Source organism: Phyllobates terribilis, unplaced genomic scaffold (genome assembly GCF_046119375.1).
Source record: "Phyllobates terribilis strain yellow unplaced genomic scaffold, ASM4611937v1 Scaffold_2__4_contigs__length_985480577, whole genome shotgun sequence".
NCBI lineage: Eukaryota > Metazoa > Chordata > Amphibia > Anura > Dendrobatidae > Phyllobates > Phyllobates terribilis.
In genome coordinates, this window is record NW_027362762.1 from 749,530,819 (window position 1) to 749,554,148 (window position 23,330).

At 40.5% G+C, this 23,330-nt stretch overlaps 1 protein-coding gene across 4 annotated transcripts in view; it reads right to left on the reverse strand.

Annotated features, from left to right (window-relative positions):
- Positions 1–2,891: 2,891 nt before the first annotated feature.
- Positions 2,892–23,330, reverse strand: part of USP9X (ubiquitin specific peptidase 9 X-linked) — a 123,267-nt gene continuing 102,828 nt past the window's right edge. For 3 of the 4 annotated variants that reach the window (XM_073667273.1, XM_073667271.1, XM_073667272.1), the window contains exons 36-45: positions 20,688–20,811; positions 19,086–19,311; positions 18,837–18,966; positions 18,562–18,747; positions 15,387–15,607; positions 14,957–15,045; positions 14,289–14,445; positions 13,755–13,967; positions 12,140–12,235; positions 2,892–6,023 (exon numbers count right to left, since the gene is read on the reverse strand). In XM_073667273.1, coding sequence (XP_073523374.1) covers positions 5,889–6,023; positions 12,140–12,235; positions 13,755–13,967; positions 14,289–14,445; positions 14,957–15,045; positions 15,387–15,607; positions 18,562–18,747; positions 18,837–18,966; positions 19,086–19,311; positions 20,688–20,811 — 1,577 coding nt within the window. In that variant the 3' untranslated portion in view covers positions 2,892–5,888. The remainder of the gene's footprint in view (positions 6,024–12,139; positions 12,236–13,754; positions 13,968–14,288; positions 14,446–14,956; positions 15,046–15,386; positions 15,608–18,561; positions 18,748–18,836; positions 18,967–19,085; positions 19,312–20,687; positions 20,812–23,330) is intronic. The other variant, XM_073667274.1, reaches the window with a different exon arrangement.

Below are 23,330 nucleotides of genomic sequence, written 5' to 3' on the forward strand. Positions count from 1 at the left end.
AAGACTGATCAGAGATGCCGCCAAAAGGCCCATGATCACTCTGGATGAACTGCAGAGAGATCTACAGCTGAGGTAGGAGAGTCTGTCCATAGGACAACAATCAGTACACTGCACAAATCTGGCCTTTATGGAAGAGTGGCAAGAAGAAAGCCATTTCTCAAAGATATCCATAAAAAGTCTTGTTTGAAATTTGCCACAAGTCACCTGGGAGAGACACCAAACATGTGGAATAAGGTGCTCTGGTGAGATGAAACCAAAATCGAACTTTTTGGCCACAATGCAAAACGATATGTTTGGAATAAAAGCAACACAGCTCATCACCCTCAAAACACCATCCCCACTATCAAACATGGTGGTGGCAGCATCATGGTTTGGGCCTGCTTTTCTTCAGCAGGGACAGGGAAGATGGTTAAAATTGATGGGAAAATGGACGGAGCCAAATACAGGACCATTCTGGAAGAAAACCTGTTGTAGTCTGCAAGAGACCTGAGACTGGGACGGAGATTTATCTTCCAAACAAAGCAAAATCTAACATGGAATGGTTAAAAAATAAAAGTATCCAGGTGTTAGAATGGCCAAGTCAAAGTCCAGACCTGAATCCAATCAAGAATCTGTGGAAAGAGCTGAAAACTGCTGTTCACAAACGTCCTCCATCCAACCTCAATGAGCTCGAGCTGTTTTGCAAGGAAGAATGGGCAAGAATTTCAGCCTGTCGATGGGCAAAACTGAGACACATACCCCAAGCGACTTGCAGCTGTAATCACAGCAAAAGGTGGCGCTACAAAGTATTAACTCAAGGGGGCCGAAAAATATTGCACGCCCCACTTTTCAGTTTTTAATTTGTTAAAAAAGTTTAAAATATCCAATAAATTTTGTTCCACTTCACGATTGTGTCCCACTTGTTGATTCTTCCCAAAAAAAATTAGAATTTTATATCTTTGTTTGAAACCAGAAATGTGGCAAAAGGTAGAAAAGTTGAAAGGGGCCAAATACTTTCACAATGCACTGTATATACATGGATTGAGGGGGGGGGGGGGGGGGTGGAGGCAGCATATATTCATGGGTGGGGGCATATACCAGGATGAGGGTGAGCACATTCTTTAGTTCTGCAGTCTCATACCCCTGATCCTTCCTGTGGCTGCTCTATGCTGCCCTAGCCTGCTCGCTGTATGAGTTTTTTTCTAAAAACTAAAACCTCCATATTCGGGTTAATTTGCTGTGTTGGCACTTGGCGATAAATAAGTGTGTTTTGGGTTGCAGTTTGGGCACTGTCTGTAAAAGGTTTGCCATCACTGGTCTAGACCCTTAGATCAGGAATAGGACATTTATAGGAAATTTCATAACTTTCCCAAATTCTTATGAAAAAATATTCCCCACAAACTGCAATGAATTACTGTATCCAATTTATTATATAATTTTAGGAGTCGGTCGATTTTATACCGACTCCACCAAAATGAGCTCCGACTCCACAGCCCAGCCCTGTGTGAAGGGGTTAATTTCTGGCACCATCCTTTTGATATCAGAGGCAGTTCAATGAATTGCATAGCACTGAGGCTACCATCATCTTTAGCTTATAGGAAAGCACCCATAATTACTTTGGCCACAAGTTTTTATATATCAATATTAACATTCGGCATGATGCATATGATGCTTTTACTGACGCATGCAAGGTTGACTTTGAGAAAATGGAATTATACAGATAATCATGCAGCACAAATCACCACTCATTATCCTTATTTTTTAATAACTATTCAGGGGAAAATTATGGGAAGGTTGCAGTCTTCGCACTAGTCACATTAAATATGAAGTTCAATATCTGCAAAACATGATTAGCTGCGTTTTCATGTTGCACCCACAATAAAGTTTTTTTTTTTACGTTTTACCACAATTTTTGAAACGCAAAAAAGGCATTGCAAATGTAATGGGTGAACACAGCCTTAAATAGCAGGAAGAAAAAGGAAGATTGCTATATTTGTGGGACAAGATTCAGTATTCGATCTTGTTTGAGCACGCTTGCATAACTGTTCAGTAATTTCCATCTTTAAGTGATTCTATTATATTTCTGCGTTTATTAAAGGGGTTGTTCAGGACCTTTTTTTCTACTATGAGCCTGAAAATTAACAGGTATGTAGTTACTAAATATCTGCCTGTTTTACCCTGCGCCAGCTCAGAGCTCCTTCTGGTGAATTAGCTGCTCCATGTCAAAAGAGCAGCTCTGCTGACAGTGACTGCAGACGTCATGCTGATTGACAGTCGGCTTCACACTGCCTATCAGCATGACATTAGCAGTCATACCCCCATCAACAGAGCAGAGCGGAAGAGAAGCCCTTGCTCTGTCAACTAGGTGTCAGCAGAAGGCACTGGATCACCCGCAGGAGTAGTCTGTGACCACTCTATGCCAGCAGATATTAGCATAGGGCACAACAGGCGGTTAGTTGGCAACTACGTGCCCGTTCGTTCTTTGGTACATAAAAAAAAATGTAAATAGTCCCGAATAACCCTGTTAAAACCTTTTTGACCTACTCCTGGTCATATCCATAAGACTGGCCAATTAAGCAGGTGAGAATGAGGCAGAATTTGCCACTTATGTAAATCTATGCTTCTAACTGGCTGAATCTTTTGATACAGACAAAACTGTCAATTAATTTGCGTATACGTTTCTAATAGTAATGTCCACGAATAAGCCCAGAGATAGAGATACAAGGTATACCATAAGCTCTTTCTAGAAACCTATATAATCAGTCTTCATGGCTGCTCCCGCTTTATAACACATGCTGCCTGAAAGTGAACCCAACTTGACAGAGTCCCTTTATTGGCTTGTGATTGTGGCCTCCAGCCAGCAGCTAAACATCAAATTAGCTTATATGGACAGATAATTCACCAAAATGGGCTGCAAAACAAAAAATGAATTTATCAAGCACAGCTTTAATTATAACAAAAGCAAATTAGTTTTTATTTTGTTAATTTAGCAACATAGCAGTTCTTAGGACGGATTATTCTGTGTTTATTTTTATCGGAGCAACAGACTTCAGATGGAAAGAATGTTGTTTTGTTGTGTACCATTTCTAAATGCATAGTAAGCATTCAGATGCACATTTCTACTGTACATGTAAAGCTTTTAGAGACCATGAAATTCCCATTATTTTTGTGTTGGAGCAGCAGTGTGACATGTGACAGTGCCATCTTGAACAGCAGAGGGAAAGCGTGGAAATTTGTATAGATATACACAAACAAAATAGAAAAATATAGTTGATAAGCTAGTCTATTGGATAAACCATACCCAGATTAATATTTTGTGAAGATTTATGACAGCACCAAATGATTTTTGTTTAATATCAGCTTCTACCAGGGTATAGGCAAAATTAATTTTACATATAGGAAGCAGGCACTGCAGAAGTCCTGAAAGGAGAACATCTATGAAAACAGGTGCAAAAGGCAGCTTTTCACGGTAAAGACATGTCCATATATTGGCTTTACATTTCTCTACTACATAAGTGCACCTGTTAAAGATAACGTATACATTAAAGGGAACCTGTCAGTACATTAACATATGGAATTACTGTATAGATGCAGGTCACCAATAAAATATACCTTTTTTTGTAGAGATCCAACGTACCAGTCATGAGAAATCCAAAATAGAATCTATGTGCAAACCAGATTAGACATGTACAGTGCACATGTCATTGTACTTGACACACCCTCAGTGCACTTCAAAATTGATTTGCATATTGGCTTGTACACTAGATTTCTTATGACCGGGCACATTGTATATCTCTCTCAAAAAAAAAGTTGTTTTTTTTTTTTTATTATTGAGAGATTAGCACCTACACAGCCATATCACTATTACAATTTGAAAAAGGTTTCCTTTAAGCACAGATTCCTAAGGACCAGATTTCATGTATTCCCCACTTTTGGTTGGAGTGGGAAAGTCAAAGTAGGTCTGCAGGACAGCCCGTTAAGTTGCCAGTAAAAATCTGAGTAACAGGAAGATACGCATACAGATAAGCACCACAATGAAAAGCAGAATGGGAAAACAGATTACTTAAAAAATTTATACAGAAAGAAAAAAAATACACCGTAAAAAAAACAAAACTTTTTCAATGCACCCAACCACCTTGCTTATTATATATTATTGCTATGAGTAGATTCCAGGTTTATAGATAGGTACATGTAATACACTAACCCTGCAGGCAAATGTATAAAACAACTCTATTGCAAATCTATTATATGGGATGATTGTTCTGAAAAAATAAATATATCGAACATAATATTCTGCATTTAACTATGATACAATTAATGTTTGTGCAATAAGAAAAAACACACAACAGGATTTCTTCTTAAATCAAATTCTATTTGTGAATTCAGCAAAATAATTTCTATAAAATAAAACAGCAAAATATTTAAATATTATAGGATGGGCTGTATCTGGTTTGCAGGGAGTATTTGGTTTTTAGACAGGTCCAAAAAAATACACACATTCAAGTTACCAATTTTTCGCTTAAATACAGTATTTACTGCTTTGTTTGACGTTAGTAAAACATTTTTAGCCTGGAACTCACGCTATCTCCAAAGAAAACTAAAATGTGTATGACTAGCCAGTAGTTCTTCTGTTCAGTCCCTGCTTTACGTTAAATATTTCTCACAGAGCTGATTAAGGACTACAAAACAAAACTAATTTCAAGTAGAAATGTTGTACGCTGAGCAAATACCACCAATTTTTACCCAGGCAGTGGTATTCATAGAATGTCACAGGCCTTCACTTTATTGAGATGCAGTAGAAGGGAAAAGTGCCAGACAAGTGTCTTAAATAAGTTTTACCAAAAAGGAACAAAACAAGCACACAAAATACCATCTCTACTATGCTTCGGAGGTCCGGGCATAGCGATTATTTGCATATTTGATCTCCCCCATCCCATCCTGTGTTAATTATTGAAACCTAAGTGTTATGTATCATATTCACAGGCAATTCTCAAATATTACAAATGGGCACATGTGCAATTTATCTCTAATTTCTCTGTCCACTTAATAATCGAGGTCTAAGAAAATACACACGAACAAAAAAACAGAAAACAAAAAAAAAAGCCCTGAAGAGTGCAACTGTTTGTAGATCATGGCATATAGTCCTCATTACCGCTCCTGAACCCCCATGTCTGGCTACACTAGCCTGATGTGAAGCCATGCTATATGTTACAGCAATAAGAATCTTCAAATATTTAAACTATTATTATGAGTATGGAGAAGGCAATGAAGGAACGCTAGAAACAAAGATGATCACTTATCCACATCTACTAGAAACATTTAAAGTTTACCAGCCATCAAAGTTGCTCAGAGGAAAACCATCTTGGTGGCGAGATGTTAACATTGAACTATTTCGGTGTTTTGGCGTGGAAAGGTTTTGCTTTTTATTTGCCATCAAAATTCAACTGCCTCGAGGCAGAAAAAAAAAAATTTCTCGTTGAGCAGAGCACATAGTTCAAGAAACTAAAGTTTAGTTGTTTTTTTTCCCAGAGATTTTGTGTTTTCCTTTTTTTTTCCATTTTTTTTTTGTAAATCTGTATCTTGTTGAGCCCCAAATTAAAAGAGAAAAAAAAATCTTGCTTAAGAATTAACAGTCAAACATTAATATACTATATACACCTTTGCCATTTACACATTAGCATCAGGCCATTTATTACAAAAACACTATACACTTTCCACTGCAGGCGGGTTATATATTGACAGCAAGTTTCTGCAGATAAGACAGTGAATGGACTCTCCACTCCAAGTTGATTAGGAATAGTTTTTTTTTTCTCTTCTAGTTTTAAATATTAGCCAGACACAAAGGAAGGTTGGACTGTAAGGCCTGGGTGCACAGTCTCGGAGGAGTTAAGTAAAATGACTAAGTTTCACTAATCTTTTGTCTGAATTAGGGGGACTTCTTCACTGCCTTCAAATTCTTCTTGTGCTCGTTGGCCTGTCCTTTGAGGATTGTTCATGTGATGTGCTGCTGGGCCGGTATATGGTTGTCCATGCAAATGGTTATTCTAGAAAACAGTTACAGAATTAAAAAAAAATAAATAAAAAGTTACGTTAGATTTTTTTTTTTTTTTAACGCATACTCCTAAAAAATCCAAAGTGCAAAAATATACATATGTAATCTCTCTCAATTAAACAAAAAACACAAAAAACAACACAGCTTCCCTTTAGACATCTACCTCTAATCTTAAGTCAAGACATAGTAGAAAGAGTTGGGTTAGAGCAAGGAAAATAATATGTACCGTATATCTCCTGAACTACTGCACAATTTGTGGACAGACAGGTCTCATGTGAAGACAACTGAGCATTTCTGGTTGTCATTAAAGAAGCACACCCATCAAAGCTTTTATCCTCTTAATATATTGCAGTCCTCATATTACCGTATTTTTCGGACTATAAAACGCACTTTTTTCCTCCAAAATTTTGGAGGAAAGTGGGGTGGTTGGGGGAGGGGGGGGGCAGTACTAAAGAAAATGAATATTCACTGCTCCCCACGCCCATGGGTGTGGAGAGCAGTGAATATTAATTTTCCTCAATTGCACGCACACTGTACCTGCAGCGTGGCTCCTTCTGCGCTCGGCGGTCATGTGTGCCCGCTATTAAAGACCATGAATATTCACTACAATCAACTCCCATGGGTTGTAGTGAATATTCATGCTTTTTAATAGCGGGCACATGAGACAGCAGAGCCGCAGAAGCCGCGCTGCGGCTACAATGTGCGCGCTAATAAGGAGAGTGAATTGTCACTGTTCTCCATACACAAAGTCTCAACGTGGGGAGCAGTGACTATTCCGGCACAGCATCTCTCAGTGTGAGGGTGCTTGGCAGTGACGTCATGCACAGCTCACACAGTGAGATCAGTGTCGGCAGCAGAGCAGTACACAGCGTTGGAGGAGAGAGGAGGCGAGTATAATTGTTTATCTTTTTGTGTGCAGCGTGATGACATACCAGGATGGGGGACGAGGGGTGCCATGCATACCAGGATGGGGGACGAGGGAGGCCATGCATACCAGGGTGGGGGGACGAGGGGTGCCATGCATACCAGGGTGGGGGGACGAGGGGTGCCATGCATACCAGGGTGGGGGGACGAGGGGTGCCATGCATACCAGGGTGGGGGGGATGAGGGGTGCCATGCATACCAGGGTGGGGGGATGAGGGGTGCCATGCATACCAGGGTGGGGGGGATGAGGGGCGCCATGCATACCAGGGTGGGGGTGAGGGGTGCCATGCATACCAGGGTGGGGGGGATGAGGGGTGCCATGCATACCAGGATGGGGGATATTAACATAATTGTGGGACATTACCCCTATAATAGTGTCAAGCAGCAGACCCCCTCCCCTTAACAGTGCATCATGACCACATTTTTTGCTTACAATTTTTTTCTATTTTCCTCCTCTAAAACCTAGGAGCGTCTTATAGTCCGAAAAATATGGTATATGGCACTGTGTACTTACAATTGCTCATTTTGCCGTTCTACCCAGTTTTTTGTTTTAATCGTGAGATATCATATAGACCTAATGGAAAAGAGAACAGCAGCTGAATCAGTCTAAGCTCTATGTAGAAACAGGAAGTCTCTTTCCTGCATGAGTCGTCACTGCAGAAGTTACTGGCAGGGGGAGGAATGGAGCAGCTGGGTCAGAAATTGAAGAGGAGGATGACTCATACAGGGAATAGTGACTTCCTATTTCTACATAGCATTTAGAAGGATTCAGCTACTCTGTTTTAATCATGCGATGTCAGACCTACTCCGTTAATTCTTTTTTTCCCCATTAGAAGGGCAAAATAAGCAACTACAAGTACGTACTCAGTGCTAAATATATTGCACTCATATTGTAAAGAAGATAAAAAAGTTTGATAGGAGTGCTTTCATTTAAATGGTCAAGGAGAACTTGGGGGACTGGTGCATGGAACAGCTAGATTGACTAAAGGATGTTTTTATTCCATGATATTAAAAGGGTATCAGTTTGTGTTATACTTTTATACCTGGAAATATAGACACCTATGCAGTGGTGGTTGAAAGATTGTGACCATTTTGAATTTTCCTTATTTCCACGTAAAATCTGACATATAACTACAGATTTTCACACAAGTCCTAAGGAGTAGATAAAGAGCAAATCAAACAAAACGAGTATCAGATTTTTTTAATTGAGGAAAATGAGCAAATATCACATGTCTGAATGGCAAAAGTACGTGAAACATTTCTTTCAGCAGCTGGTGTTACAGTGGTGCCCATCTAAATGGTCAGCGCTGTTGCTTTGCAGCACTGGGTTTCTGGGTACAAATCCCACCAAGGACAACATCTACATTTGTATGTTCTCCCCATTTGTGTGTGTGGGATTCCTCCCACCAGAGCTGTGGAGTCGGGAGTCGTGGAGTTGGAGGCCATTTTGGTGGAGTCGGTATAAAATGGGCAGACTCCTAAAATATATAATAAATTGGGTACAGTAGTTCAATGCAGTTTGTGGGGAATATTTTTTCATAAGAATTTGGGAACGTTATGAAATATCCTATAACTGTCTGTCCTATTCCTGATCTAAGGGTCTAGACCAGTGTTTCCCAAACCCCACCCTCACGGCCCCCCAAAGGTCATGTTTTCAGGATATCCTTAGTATTACACAGGTGATTGAAGTATCATCAAGGCATCAGGAATTCTCTCACCTGTACAATACTAAGGAGTTCCTGAAAACATGACCTGTGGGGGGCCGTGAGGATGGGGTTTGGGAAACACTGGTCTAGACTTTCAGCCGAGATGAATCTGTGCTACAGTAAATTTATCACTTAAACATGATCCATGTATGAGGGAGACTGAGTTGGAGTCGAAGGTTTGGCTTACCGACTCCACAGCCCTGCCTCCCACACTCAATTCCCCCATCAGTATGTCTTTGGATTGTGAGTGCCAATGGGGATAGTGATGAGCATGTTTGAAAAGAGCTGCGGAATATGATGGGATATAAAAGCAACGCATAATAGTTATAAGCGCAAGTGCTCGTTAATCCAGTTTGCCTAGGGTGGTCTGGTATGAGGAGAATCGTGGGTGCTTGAATGACATGTTTGAGTCCCTGCGGCCGCATGTTTAGCGCATGTTAAGCGTGCTAACTGTAACATGTCACTCGAGCATGCTCTGTGTATACCCGAGCTCCCTAGGAAAACTCGAGTAATGAGCACTTGCGCTCATAACTAATAAATAAATATTTCCAGTAATTGATTAGTCCTGCACATTGACTTTGGGGGAATTTTATCCATACAAAAACAGCTTCAACTATGTTATGTTGTGGAAGGGCATGAAGAGAGCAGCTCATGGGAGAAAACCCACCAGCAATTCCTATAGGATTAAGGTCAGGACTTTGATTTGGCCATTCCAAAACTTTAAAATTTTCCATTTGTAGAATGCTCACATTGGGTCATAGTCTTGCCGCATGACCTACGCGCCCTTGAGATTCAGCTCAAGGACAAATGTTTTGATTTTTTTTCCAGCAAATTCCAAGACAAAATGTTAATTTATTGTTCCATCAGTGAAGGAAAGCCATCCTAGCACAGATGCAGCAAAATGGCCAAAACTATGTTGTTACTTAGGCTATGTGCCCACGTTGCGGACCTGAAGCATATTTTTTACGCTTCTCCCTGGCGGGAAAATCGCATGCGGATATTACATGCGGTTTTCCCGCCAGGTAGAAGCGTTTGTGAGGCGTCTTTGCATGCATTTCCGCATGCGGGTTATCAAGCACTTCTCCAAGCATCACTTTGAAAAGTGCTTGACAACTTGTTCAGAATGGTAAAAAATAAAGTTTATACTCACCTTCTGATGCATTCTCTGCCCCGTCCGGAGGCTTGAGCGGCTCACGCTGTTGTGTGCAGGACCTGCGGTGACGTCATTGAGTCATGTGGTGGGTCACATGACTCAATGACGTGGCAGGTCCTTCAGACAACAGCGCGACGGAGGGAAAACATCAGAAGATAAGTATAAACTTTATTTTATTCTTTTTTTTACAGGTTGTTTGGTACCCAGGTCTGGATGAGAGTCTCCTCTCATCCAGACTTGGGTACCATCCGCACATTGATTCCGCTGCGCTTCCGCAAAATTAATGAACATGCTGCGGATTTTTGACCGCAGCATATACGCTGCGGAAAAATCCGCAGCATGGGCATTGAAATTGCGGAATGCCATTGGGGACCATGGGGTGCGGATATACATGCATTTTTCAAGCGTTTACGCAGGATGGGAGCAGCACACACCAGGATGGGGGTGCAGGATGGGAGCAGCACACGACAGGATGGGGGTGCAGGATGGGAGCAGCACACGACAGGATGGGGGTGCAGGATGGGAGCAGCACACGACAGGATGGGGGTGCAGGATGGGAGCAGCACACGACAGGATGGGGGTGCAGGATGGGAGCAGCACATGACAGGATGGGGGAGCAGGATGGCAGCAGCACATGACAGGATGGGGGAGCAGGATGGCAGCAGCACATGACAGGATGGGGGAGCAGGATGGAAGCAGCACATGACAGGATGGGGGTGCCGGATGGCAGCAGCACATGACAGGATGGGGGTGCCGGATGGCAGCAGCACATGACAGGATGGGGGTGCAGGATGGCAGCAGCACACGACAGGATGGGGGTGCAGGATGGCAGCAGCACACGACAGGATGGGGGTGCAGGATGGCAGCAGCACATGACAGGATGGGGGTGCAGGATGGGAGCAGCACATGACAGGATGGGGGTGCAGGATGGGAGCAGCACATGACAGGATGGGGGAGCAGGATGGCAGCAGCACATGACAGGATGGGGGAGCAGGATGGCAGCAGCACATGACAGGATGGGGGAGCAGGATGGCAGCAGCACATGACAAGATGGAAGCCATATACCAATATAAATGCTCGCCACCCGGGCGTAGAACGGGTTCAATAGCTAGTTAATGTATAAGGCGTTTAGCGGTTAACCTAGATTCCTTTGTGACCATGTGGACGATTAGACATCTTGATCTTAAAAGTGGTTTGTCTGTTGACCACTGCTTGAGATGGTATTAATGGTCTTGAATTACCTCCATTTGTAAAGAAATCTGTGACTGAATTGGTAGAGTCCAAACTATTAAGAAGTTTTGTAACCTTTTCCAGCCTAAATGAGCAACATTTCTTCTGAAGGTCCTCAGAAAACTCGTTTGTGGAAGTGCATCATAGCATGAACAAACAGGTGTTAAATCCCTGTTCTTTAAATAAACACCTAATTTGAAAACTCTAGGCTAGTATCAGATATTTGGAAGATGAAGTGAAAGTTTCATACACTTTTGCCCCTCAGGCATTATATTGGTTCATTTTCCTCTATAGAAAAATGACAGTTTAATATTTATAACTCTTATCTGATTCTACAATTAGGACTTGTGTGAAAATTCTGAAGGGTTCAAACTTTCAAGCACCACTGTAGATGCATAGACAAACTACACTTTCATATGGGTACACAATTTTGGGATATATCTGTTAATAAATTAACACTGAAAAACGTGGGTGAGTTCTACCTTTGGAAATTAAAGGCCCTCATGTTAAAAGGACAGTAAATCAGCTTTTTGTTAACGTCACAGCAAAATCTTACAAACGTCAAACATTCATGCCAAAGCATCTAACACATGCACAGCAATAAAAGACAATCTATACTCTCTGTATGTATTACTATCCATATCTACTTAAATAGCATGATCCTTTCCCTTGTCTAATAAAAGGGGACTAAAGAGATGGACAAAGTAATTTAGGGGACAGCCAGATGAACACTAATATTTCTGTGGTGCTGCAAATGCATACTTTTCTAGAAACATACATTTCCATTTGATTTTGCCACAATTTTGCGATAAAGTTCGGTTCCATGTGAATATAACAAATGTAAGTAAACTGAATCTAAAGCATGAGTGTAGGATGTGGCCAATCATGCCGACCTAAACATACTGTCAGAGGTCAGGAGACTTTAAAGTCTGTAAATGACAAGATATTAGTTTCATCCTAAAAAGCTAATGAGCTGTTTATAATAGAAAAATAAGTGGCTTGTTTCATTGAAACATGACATCAAAATACCGGGATGTATTATACCTGGGGTAGAACAGCAGTAAACAAAGAAAGAAATAGAAGTTCATCTTATACCTGCTGATACTGAGAACCAGGTGAATGGGGATACAATGGGGCATCTTCTGGAGGGGAGGACTCATGTTCCTCAGGAGCATCTTGGTCATCTGGCTCCTATAAAGTTTGCAAGAGTGGTATTTTATATATACAAGTTTACCAACTTCGATTCAACAGATGTTACAGCCAGAAGAATCAGCTCTTGGTTTATTTACATAATGCTGCACCTTCTTCTGAAGCCCACCATACATTACATTTTAATGAACCTTATTATCAATTCTCAAGCTGCGCTTGCTTTCTTATATTGGGAAACTATTTTCAATACCAGTATTGCTTTTTAATGCATCATAACTGTGAAAATATCAGAAAGCGGATGTCTGCAGCCAGAATAAGCCAACAGGTGGGGTCCATTGGAGATTGCGTATCAACGCCATAAAGAATATAAGTATTTCAAGTAAAGTTACACAAAACATTCATGCCTGAATACCAAGGCATCAAAATACAGATAGAAAAGCAAAATGACAAGTGTTATTAGTAGAACGTTAGTAGAGTTAGTAGTGCTTAATATAAATTCGTGTTAGGTGATAAAAAGCTTTGCTTGATTCAGAAGTATTGATATTTCATGCAAAAATATTCCCTAGACTAAAGTGTGCAAGAATTTTTGTGCTGTTTATTTGGAAATAACATGGAGCAGCTTTCACCATAGAACCATGTTGATAACATATTAGCTTTGTACCACATTCTCAGAAATCAATCCTGAGTCTTTGGTGTGAAGCAGACTCCTTTGTAGTATTACTAAAGTCAAACTTTGCCTAAAACGGTGTCCAGTACACTACGTGCACCCCCCCCAAAAGGGGAAGGGACAATGGTGTGGGTCAAATGGCCACTTTATACATGGGATAACAGAATATCATGGTCAAAAAAGTAGCAACAGCTTTCAGTTTTAACAGATCTTTTTAAAGTGTAACCGTTGTTTTAATTTTTATTTCATAAGTCAATAGTATGCATGAAAATAGGCAACTTTGTAATTATATTAGAGAAATCGGCTTCTTTCTACTCCTGGATTGATCTCACTCTCAATTCAGGGGCAAAATCTGTATAGTCCAAATTCAGTGTAGACAGATTTTCTCATTACTGAGATAGGAGATTTCAGTTGGTGATTGTAAGAGTCTATGGACTGAGGACCTAGAGGCAGACACATTTTGTTGCACATTCAGGAGGAGAAAGGAACGGATTTATCTGATAACTTAGTAATGTATGTTTTCATGCGTACTATAGGATTTATTAACTCTCTAACTATGCCCAAAAAAATACAGCAAAAATTTGATCCTGCACATGTGTCATGCTGACAAGGAACCAGACATGTATTAAAGGGCTGAAATGTTGTCTTCTTCACTTTAAGTTTAATTTAATACATAATCTGCTGTTTGGATAATTTTCTAATAGGAGAATAAAACAAACGTTTTAATCTGACGCATCAATAAGGTATTGCATCGAGTAGCAAGATGATAAGGAATAAGGTGTAGGTTACCCTACAATATGTAATGAAGAGATTTTACATACAAACATACAGTACCTAATGAGATAAAAAAAATTAGATCTTTTATTTCTGTATCAAAATAAAAGCAACCTTTACCTCTTCCGGGCAGAGCTCACAGGCCTTCGCAAGAGTCATCCTAGCACTGTGGGACCTCTCTAAAAAGTAGCCATTTGAGGTTTCATTGCTTTGTACTGGTGGTGACCAGTTGTTGTAGGTGTACTGAGGATTGCCAGTATAAGGTCGGCGCTCCAACTCATCGCCCAACCATTCCACTGCCCAAGTCCATTTTCTTTTCAAATCTCCATTACTCTAAAGAAATGAAAAGAAGAATTACGATTAAATGTTAAAATAGTGTCAAACACCAGTACATGTATATTATTTAATTGTCTATTCAGAAAGCATTATATTTCTCACCAATATTGCAGTCATGAAAGAACAATAGTAGATATACATATTTCATAATCCAAAGAGTTAAAGCTGTATAAGGGAACATGTAGTTACTAAAATCTAAAAAGGTTTAACTTATGTAATTTGACTTTTGTACAGTTTCCCTGTATAGAATAACGTTACATGCATGTAATGTGGCCCATATTCCACAGCCGGTTCTAGTAAATGACAAGACCTCCTTACCTGCAGTATTTGGTAAGCGACAGAACAGTTGCTGAAGAGAGCCACCATACACTTTATGCACTGATAAGCTCTCTTCTGATAGTGGTTCTTCGAGCGCTGGATGGTATCAAACAAGCCATCTCTGTCATCTGGTATTCCTTTAAGTGCATTATGAATCCTAAAGACAGAAAAGGTCATCAGTGATGCGGTTCACAAAGCAAAAATGTGGCTAGCAAACAAGATGTTTTATTATTTAATATGGTCAAACGCTTAAAGAGAATCTGTCAGCAGGTTTTTGCTACCTCATCTGAGAGCAGCCTGATGTTGGCAAAGAGAAGCTGAATCCAACCATGTATTACTTAGAATACTGGGTGCGCCTGTTGTCACAGTTTTTAGATATAGCAATGAAACTGAGCTGAGAAAGCCAACTCCGCACACCTGGCTCTGTATATATAATGTCCATAGACTGCGAGCTGCCCATCACAGAAGGGGGCATATCAGACCAAGGGTCACACACCAGCTAGTCACCGTAATAAGTTACTGGTGCAAAAACAATCATTGTTAGCAAACAAAACATGCAGCTTGATGAAATTCATTGCTGAAATCTGTGTGTTAACCCCTACCTCATGCCGTCTTCAGATTACATAGCAAAAACCTGCTGACAGATTCCCTTTAATAAAAGTACTCACCTATGGGTTTGCCAAGAATCCTCAATCAACAAGATCTGGAGTAACAGATCTAAGTAGGGTCTAAGCTCATAGGTGTAAGAATATGCCACCTATAGAAAAGAAAAGTTGGGGAAACAGATAACTCACAGAACAGACAACACACTCTTACAAGACCTGCATAGCTGTTGACAAAGGGTTGAAAGAAATATGAAAACCATCTACAGTAATGAGAAAAAGTAAGTATACTCTCACGGACCCCAAAATGAACACTTTTGGCCTGTATCAATATGCTTGATTTTATACTGTAACTTTTATCCTGTATCCTAAAGTAACTGATATATTAAGTGTAGAGAAAGGCTAAAAGGACTGATCTGCCTTCTCAGAAGCCCAGGCCGTAATCCCAAGCAGCTCCAATCATTTCCCAGTGGTACAGAAGTCCATTGATTCTCACCTGCCAGAGCAATTCACTGAGAACTGTGGAGGAAAACTGTGGATTCTCCCAGCAACAAAATCGTAGAAGTTTGATGGTCTCTTCAGAGTTGCTGCAGTCCTCAATGATTTTTTTTACATAACTGGTTTTCACAAACAACAACTCTGCCACATTCTGTTGCAGTGGCATTATAGGCTGCGATAAATTAGGATCTCCATAGGGGTTGGAAAGTGGCGGATTACCTGGAATGGCATATAAAAGGCATATACATATTGTATATATGTGCTCACTAATAATTTAAAAGATTATGCATGATTAAATATGAATTTACTCATTATTCAAAAACTTGACATCTTCCATTGGACTCCTTTAATAAAATGGGTTTAGAGATATTGCCGTTACTAGTTATGGCGCCCACTAGTGTTCATTTGATTCTTTCTCAGAACATCCACCTAATGCGTCCGGTGCTGGCAAGATGACGCTCCTTCACATATTCTTATTGGCTTCTTGTACAAATATTTAGAGATCCCAAATGGTGTGACTTATTGAGTATGTGCGGCTACCAGCACTTATATTTGGATACCTTGTGAAACAAACAAACACAAGGGGGTGCAATAACAAGTAACAATATCTAGATGCAAAAGCATTTTTGTTTAAATTGGATTTAATTGAAAATTGATCAAAGACTAAATATTTATGGGGAAACCTTCTATACATATATTGTATCCTATATAGTGTAGGTCCTGGCAGCTCCACTTCCAGCATGGGTTCGACATGCATGAGCACTTAATATCTCGACTTGTGATCAGTGCTCCGTGTTGAGGGCGACTCAGTCATTTTAATAGCAAAGCAAGCCCCTACAATCAATCCATAGAGTAAAAGATGGGCTTTACTAATTAAATGAGCCACAGCGCCCCCTACACACACACGATTGGTGATGGGCAAATATAGGAAACACTCTCCTGTATGATTCTACATCAATAGATCTTCTAGGACCCAGATTTATCTCTCAGGATTGGGACTGCTTTTATTTTTTTTTATTATTATTATTTACACAGAAACTAAACTTGAGAAATATCAATTTAACTCCTTATGGACTGCACATTTTTGAACTTCTATTCCACGAGCCATAACTTTTTTTCCCTCCAATTGACATAGCTGTAAGCGTGCATCTCTTTACTGGATGAGGAATTACACCATTCATATTACTATATGATGATATATTGAAAAAAAAATGTTTAAACAATTGAATTTTGGGAAAAATAAAACAAATTCTGTGTTCTTGTTTTTTTATATCTTAATTAAAGGGGAAGAGGAGGAGGTGGAGATGAGGGGCTAATTTCTACTAACAAATTTGGGTTAATTTCTATGGCGTTCATTGTATGGTAAAAATAAAAAAATGACCTGGTAAATTTCCAGAAGAGTACCATTACAGCTATACCTAGCTTTTTGTTTTGTCTTAAAGTTGTAAATATATAAAAAAAAATTGTGAAGAAAAAGGAGACTTTTTAAAGGACCATATTTTTCTTTATCTATTGACATGTATGACAGCAACAGTTTAAAGCACCACTGCAAAGTGTTGTTTTTTTTTTCCCAGCACTGGAGTGGTATTTCCAATCTAATGTGTCCAGTCTAATAGCAGAAAAATACCGGCACCTCTGCACCATCCATAGCCCTTGCAGCATACCAGTATATCCGTGGGATTCTATTACACACCTCCTCCCGTTTTTAACCAGGTGCTACAGTGAAGAAAGCCTATGATGGTCATTGCAAGTGGGAAAAAAAAAAGTAGCACTCACCGGTAAATGTAAAAAACACTCCTTTATTCTTGATCCATGGTAAAAACAGATGGGCAGGGGAGCATGTGGTGCACTGTTAGGACGACAGCAGTTTTGCGCTCCGGCACTTCAACGGTTCCTGTTGACGCGCCGGAGCGCGAAACGGCAATCGTCCTAACAGTGCACCACATGCTCCCCTGCCCATCTGTTTTTACCATGGATCAAGAATAAAGGATTGTTTTTTACATTTACCGATGAGTGCTACTCTTTTTTCTCTTGCAAGTACTTCCAATCTAAATTCTGACCGCAGTCTTACTTTTACCTGCAGCCGTCATCACCTTTTAACGACTTTCCGGTCCTGCGCGGCCATCTTGTGACAGCTACTTCTAACTGTCCGGATGTTAGAAGAAACAGTCACAAGCTCTCAATGAAAGTCTAAGTCCAAGTTTACACGTTATGTTTTTGCAGCTTTTTTTATGCAAACTTTCAGCTGCATTTTACAGGACCAGCAAAGTCTGAGAATTCAGAAATCTCATAAAACACACCTTTTTTTTTCCTGGCTGTTTTGTCAAAGACCTGTGTTTTTTGCAAAATGCAGCACGTCACTTCTTTCAGCATTTTTGCAGCGTTTTTCACCCAGTGAAAGCAACTGGTAGTGCAAAAACTCAGCAAAACAAAAAAAGCAGGCATCAGGTTTTGCTTTCTTTTTGGTGCCAAAACCTGATGAAGTTGAATCAGGTTATTTTTTATGCAATAAACTTAATCATGTACAAGAAACAAATGTACACTGATAATGTAGCAAAAAAAAAAAAACACAGCAAAACCAGCTTTTTTTTCATGTTGCTTCTTTATGGACTGAGAGCAAGTTTTGCCTGAAACCGCATCAAAAAAGCAATGTGTGAACATAGCCTAAGAGCCAAAACAAGGCTCTTAGACTTGCACTGAGAAGTGACCTCCGGCTCGCTCCAGCAAACATTGACGTGATCCGGCTGATCACAAACTGTCGGAGACTGACAGGAGCTGCTGCGATAGGTGAAGACGGCGGCAGGATGAAAGTAGGGGCAGGGAACTTGGATTAGAAGCACCACTCCAGCAGTTGAACAAAAAAAAAACCCAAACACTGGAATGGGGCTTTAACCTTATAAAATCCTTTATCAAGCATAAGCATGATAGTGGCAATTCAAAAAATTTTCACAAGATCAGCTATCGGTACCCTGCCTGACGGTGATGTTTGTTTGCTATGGCGGCCTTCTGAAGGCGTCCCTAGTCTGCCATGTGAGATCTATAAAGACTGGAGTGAATGATGAGCCGACAGTGCAGTGGAAGGCCGAATAAACAGCTCAACAACATCTTTGTCAACATAAACCGCCAAAGATGGACAGCACAGCGCTGTCAAATATTGTAATGTAGCGCATTACCATTTATAGAAGACTGCATACGCGATGATACATCGCAACACCGGATTAGCTGTGACACTACAGTGTACAATTTGCCCAATTCAGCATACTGATATTTGATTGGAGGACCTGGCCCTTCATCCATTGCTACTAGCATAAATGTTGCAGGCACATTGAGTTTTAAGAGCTGGGTCTTTTCTTGCATGCCTGAAAAGGAAATAAAAGGTAAGGTCTGTATTAAGTTAACTCCTAAGGATCACCTTAAACTTGAATAATCTAAATACAGCATCTCTTACCAAGATTAGCATACATGACAAAAAGGTTGAAGTACTGCTGTAAATGACGGCCATGCTCTGACACTTCTCTTCTCAGAAGGTTCAAGACCGCCCTCAGCAACTGATCACTCAGGCTCAAATTATCATAAGTCTACAAAATAAAAGAAAATCAAAACAACACCCAGAACTCGACTGCAAGATGTAGAGATGAGCGAGATACTCACAGCTGTGAAAGAGGATGACTGTTAAAAGAAAAAAATGTACACCTACCTGGCTGGATGGTCCAGGTGAGGCAAACGGTAAAGTACAGGGTCCATCTTGTAAAGAAAAATGTGCAATAAATACTACCAATTTTGCAAAAGCTCCTCTAACTTCAGCACTTGGGCATTCCAGAAGATATTCAGAAAAGCGATTTGGATAAGCAAAGAGAACGCCATGTGCAAACCAGTAGCGAACATTCTTGCTGTGGCGGAGCAAGATGCACAAAGCGTCATACCTGGAAAAAAGCATTAAACCAAGTAAAGGCACAAAATCTAGACTTACACTAAAGGTAGCTTCTGGTTTTATGTACACGCAATGTCTTTTTCAGACGGATTTTGCAGAGGAAACCATAAAAAAAAGCCATCAGTAAAACGCTCAAAAGAATAAACATATGCATTTCTATATAAAACCAGGCTTGCTGTGCACAAGTTCAGGCTTTTGAATGTCTCAACCGCATCAGGTTTCTAAAAACATCACGTGGTTAATAAAAAGTCACATGTCCATCATTCTGGCATATTCCGCTCAGAAGACACTGTGTACTTTACAATGAAAATGAATGGGATAGCTCAAAAGACATCTCTGAGCTCTTTTGCCATAGTTTTTGCTTAAAAACCACTGATTGTTTTTTTTTAATGCTCCATTGAACCATGGAAAAACCAACAAAACAAAAACACAGGGCCAGGAAGAAGAGAACATGAAATGCGTGTGGAGGTTCAGTTTCAGGCAGCTCCAGGTTACCTCTATTTGCACTTGCATGATATATTTTATTGCATTCTGACTTAACCCTAATTTGGCCCTATTACAGTATTAATAATGACTGACTGCATTTATGTCACACTTAAATGCTATTAAGCTCTCTATAGCACTGTTCATTTACATTATATTTATGACTGTCAGCTATTAACTATTTCATTGTATGGTGCCCTGGGTTGTCCTGGAGTTCTGGGTCTGGGATTTTAATACGTAGGTCTCATTTTGAATATGAATGAAGTTTACTCTATTTTTTAATTCTATGAAATGAATTTCTTTAATTTTTACTCACTCTAGGGGACTTAAACCTGAGACAGATTTATTGCTTGTAGTGTAAGTACAGAACATAGTTTAATCAGTATTGCACTATAAATTTTAGTAAAAATATAGTCTGGGGCTTGGTTTCAAAGGTGGTATCAAGATGACGGCAACAGGAGCCTTTAGTTGTCACTCAGCAGTAAAGGCAACCTGTTGAGATTGAGGAGAGGCTGATTGGCGCCAGAACGTTTGCTTCAGCAGCACTGCAGCACTTAAATGCAGCTGTAAATCTCAGACCACTGCATTTAAGTGGCTAAATAGTAGCGATCGGGACCAAAGGCTAAAGTTACAGACAGTTACTGGATTTGTAACACAGACATGCCCTGTATGGAGCGGACTCAGGACTGGAGAGCACGCCATACACCCGCACTGAAAGTGTGACATTTACTTCATATGTATGGAAGGGGTTAAAAAAAAATATTACTATTTTCAGGTAGAATGTAGTGGGCATGCTTTGTGACCATGCACGAAGTATCTGAGTATTAGAGGTTCTGTAGTCAATGTAAAGTGCAAGTTTTCAGAGGTTAAGCAGATGACACTTACCAGTCACTGGCAGGCCCACGGACGACTTTCTTTGTATGGAATCCTGTGGTAAATAAGAATTTAGCAGCAAGCTGTATACTAATCATGGTGATTTCTTCTGGCTCAGGCATCAACTGTTCTTGCCCTGAAAACATACAAAAATATGCTTCTATGGAAAAAGCACACAAACATGTACACACTATACAAGTCAATACCAAAAACCACTGAATAGATCACAAGACAAGACTTTTTTGTTCCAGATTACCCAATGAGGCGTCTGACAAAACTATTTTTTAAATCTGTATTCACTGTACTCGAGTATGGGGGTTGCCGAGGTGAAAGGACGGCACCGTGACCTGTGCCGAGGTGAAAGGACGGCACCGTGACCTGTGCCGAGGTGAAAGGACGGCACCGTGACCTGTGCCGAGGTGAAAGGACGGCACCGTGACCTGTGCCGAGGTGAAAGGACGGCACCGTGACCTGTGCCGAGGTGAAAGGACGGCACCGTGACCTGTGCCGAGGTGAAAGGACGGCACCGTGACCTGTGCCGAGGTGAAAGGACGGCACCGTGACCTGTGCCGAGGTGAAAGGACGGCACCGTTACCTGTGTTTTTTTTTTACCACGTTCACTGAATGCCAAAACTGACCTGCCATTATTATTCTCCATGTTATTACGAGTTCGTAGACACCAAACATGTATAGTTTTTTTTTTTATTTGGTGAAAAAAAAAATCCAAAGTTTGCTACAAAAGAGAAAAAAAAAAAGATGGCGCCATTTTCCGAGAACCGTAGCGTCTCCATTTTTCGGGATCTGGGAACAACTGATGGCTTATTTTTTGCGCGTCGAGCTGTTGTTTTTATTGATACTATTTTGGGGCAGATGTGATGTTTTGATTGCCCGTTATTGCATTTTATTTCAATGTTGCGAGGACCAAAAAAACGTAACTCAGGCGTTTAGAATTTTTTTCTCGTTACGCCGTCTACCGATCGGATTAATTCTTTTTTAATATTGATAGATCGGGCGATTCCAAACATGTGTATGTGTTTTTTTTTTTTTTTATTATTATTTTATTTTGAATGGGGCGAAAGGGGGGTGATTTAAAAACTTTGATTTTTTTTATTGTTTTCCTATTTTTCTAAAACTTTTTTTTTTCCCACTTTCTGCATGTTTCTATAGTCCCCATAGGAGACTAGAAGCTGCAGTTATCTGATCGGCTGTTACACAGAGGCGATGAGCAGATCGCCTCTGTGTAGCAGAAATGCACATGTGCTATGAGCGCCGACCACTAGGTAGCGGTCATAGCAAGTGAGACATGACAACCACATGGGTCTGCTGCAGACCCCGAGTTGTCATGCCAACCCATCGGTGACCCACGATCACATGACGGGGTCACAGATGGGCAGGGCTAATGCCTCTGTCAGATTGACAGCGGCATTTAACTGGTTAACAGCCGCAGGTGGATTGCGATTCCACCCGTGGCTGTTGCGGGCACATGTCAGCTGTAAGAATCAGCGCCGGAGCCCTCACTAAACCGGGGGTGATGGCCTGGGGCGTACTAATACGCCCCAGGCCAATAAGGGGTTAAGGGGTATTCCCATCTCCAAGATCCTATTCCAATATGTAGTAGGTGTAGTAATTTTAGCAAATACCTCCAATTAGAAATGTATTATAGTTCTTCTGATTTGCTATGTCTATTTCCTCCTGTGCAGGCATTGCAGGACCTTAGGTATCCATGGTTAAGATCACTAGCAACTAGCTAACTGTCACTATATCAGTGGTTGGAACCATGGATACCTAAGGTCCTGCAAATGAGGAAAGACATCGCAAATCAGAAAAAACTATACATTTTTAATTGGAGTCATTTGCTAATATTATTATCACACCAACTATATATTGGGATAGGATCTTGGAGATGGGAATACCCCCTTTAAGTTCATCAAGTTCAACCTATAACCTAACTTAACGCTATGTGCGCACAGGATTTGAAGCAGAAATTTCCTGAGCATTTCTGCATCACTTTGGCAGGAAAAACGCTATGGAAAAAAAGCTCTGTTTTGACACGCTTTTTGAAGCTTTTTTTTTTTTTAAGCATTTTTGTACAGGGTGGGTTATTTATATGGATACATCTAAATTAAATGGGAATGGTTGGTGATGTCAACTTCCTGTTTGCGGCACATTAGTATATGGGAGGGGGAAAACTTTTCCAGATGGGTGGTGACCATGTCGGCCATTTTGGATCCAACTTTATTTTTTTCAATGGGAAGAGGGTCATGTGACACAAACTTATTGAGAATTTTATAAGAAAAACAGTGGTGTGCTTGGTTTTAACGTAACTTTATTCTTTCATGAGTTTTTTTTTTTTACAATTTTATGACCATTTATAAAACGTGTTCAAAGTGCTGCCCATTGTGTTGGATTGTCAATGCAACCCTCTTCACCCACTCTTGACACACTGATAGCAACACCGCAGAAGAAATGCTAGCACAGGCTTCCAGTATCCGTTGTTTCAGATGCTGCACATCTCGTATCTTCATGGTATGGTGTGGTATATGGGGTACAAAGCTAGTGGGGCCATTCTTCATCAATGGAAACCTCAATGCCACTGGATATCTGAAATTGCTACATGATGATGCGTTTCCCTCTTTATGCACTGAAGATGGCACG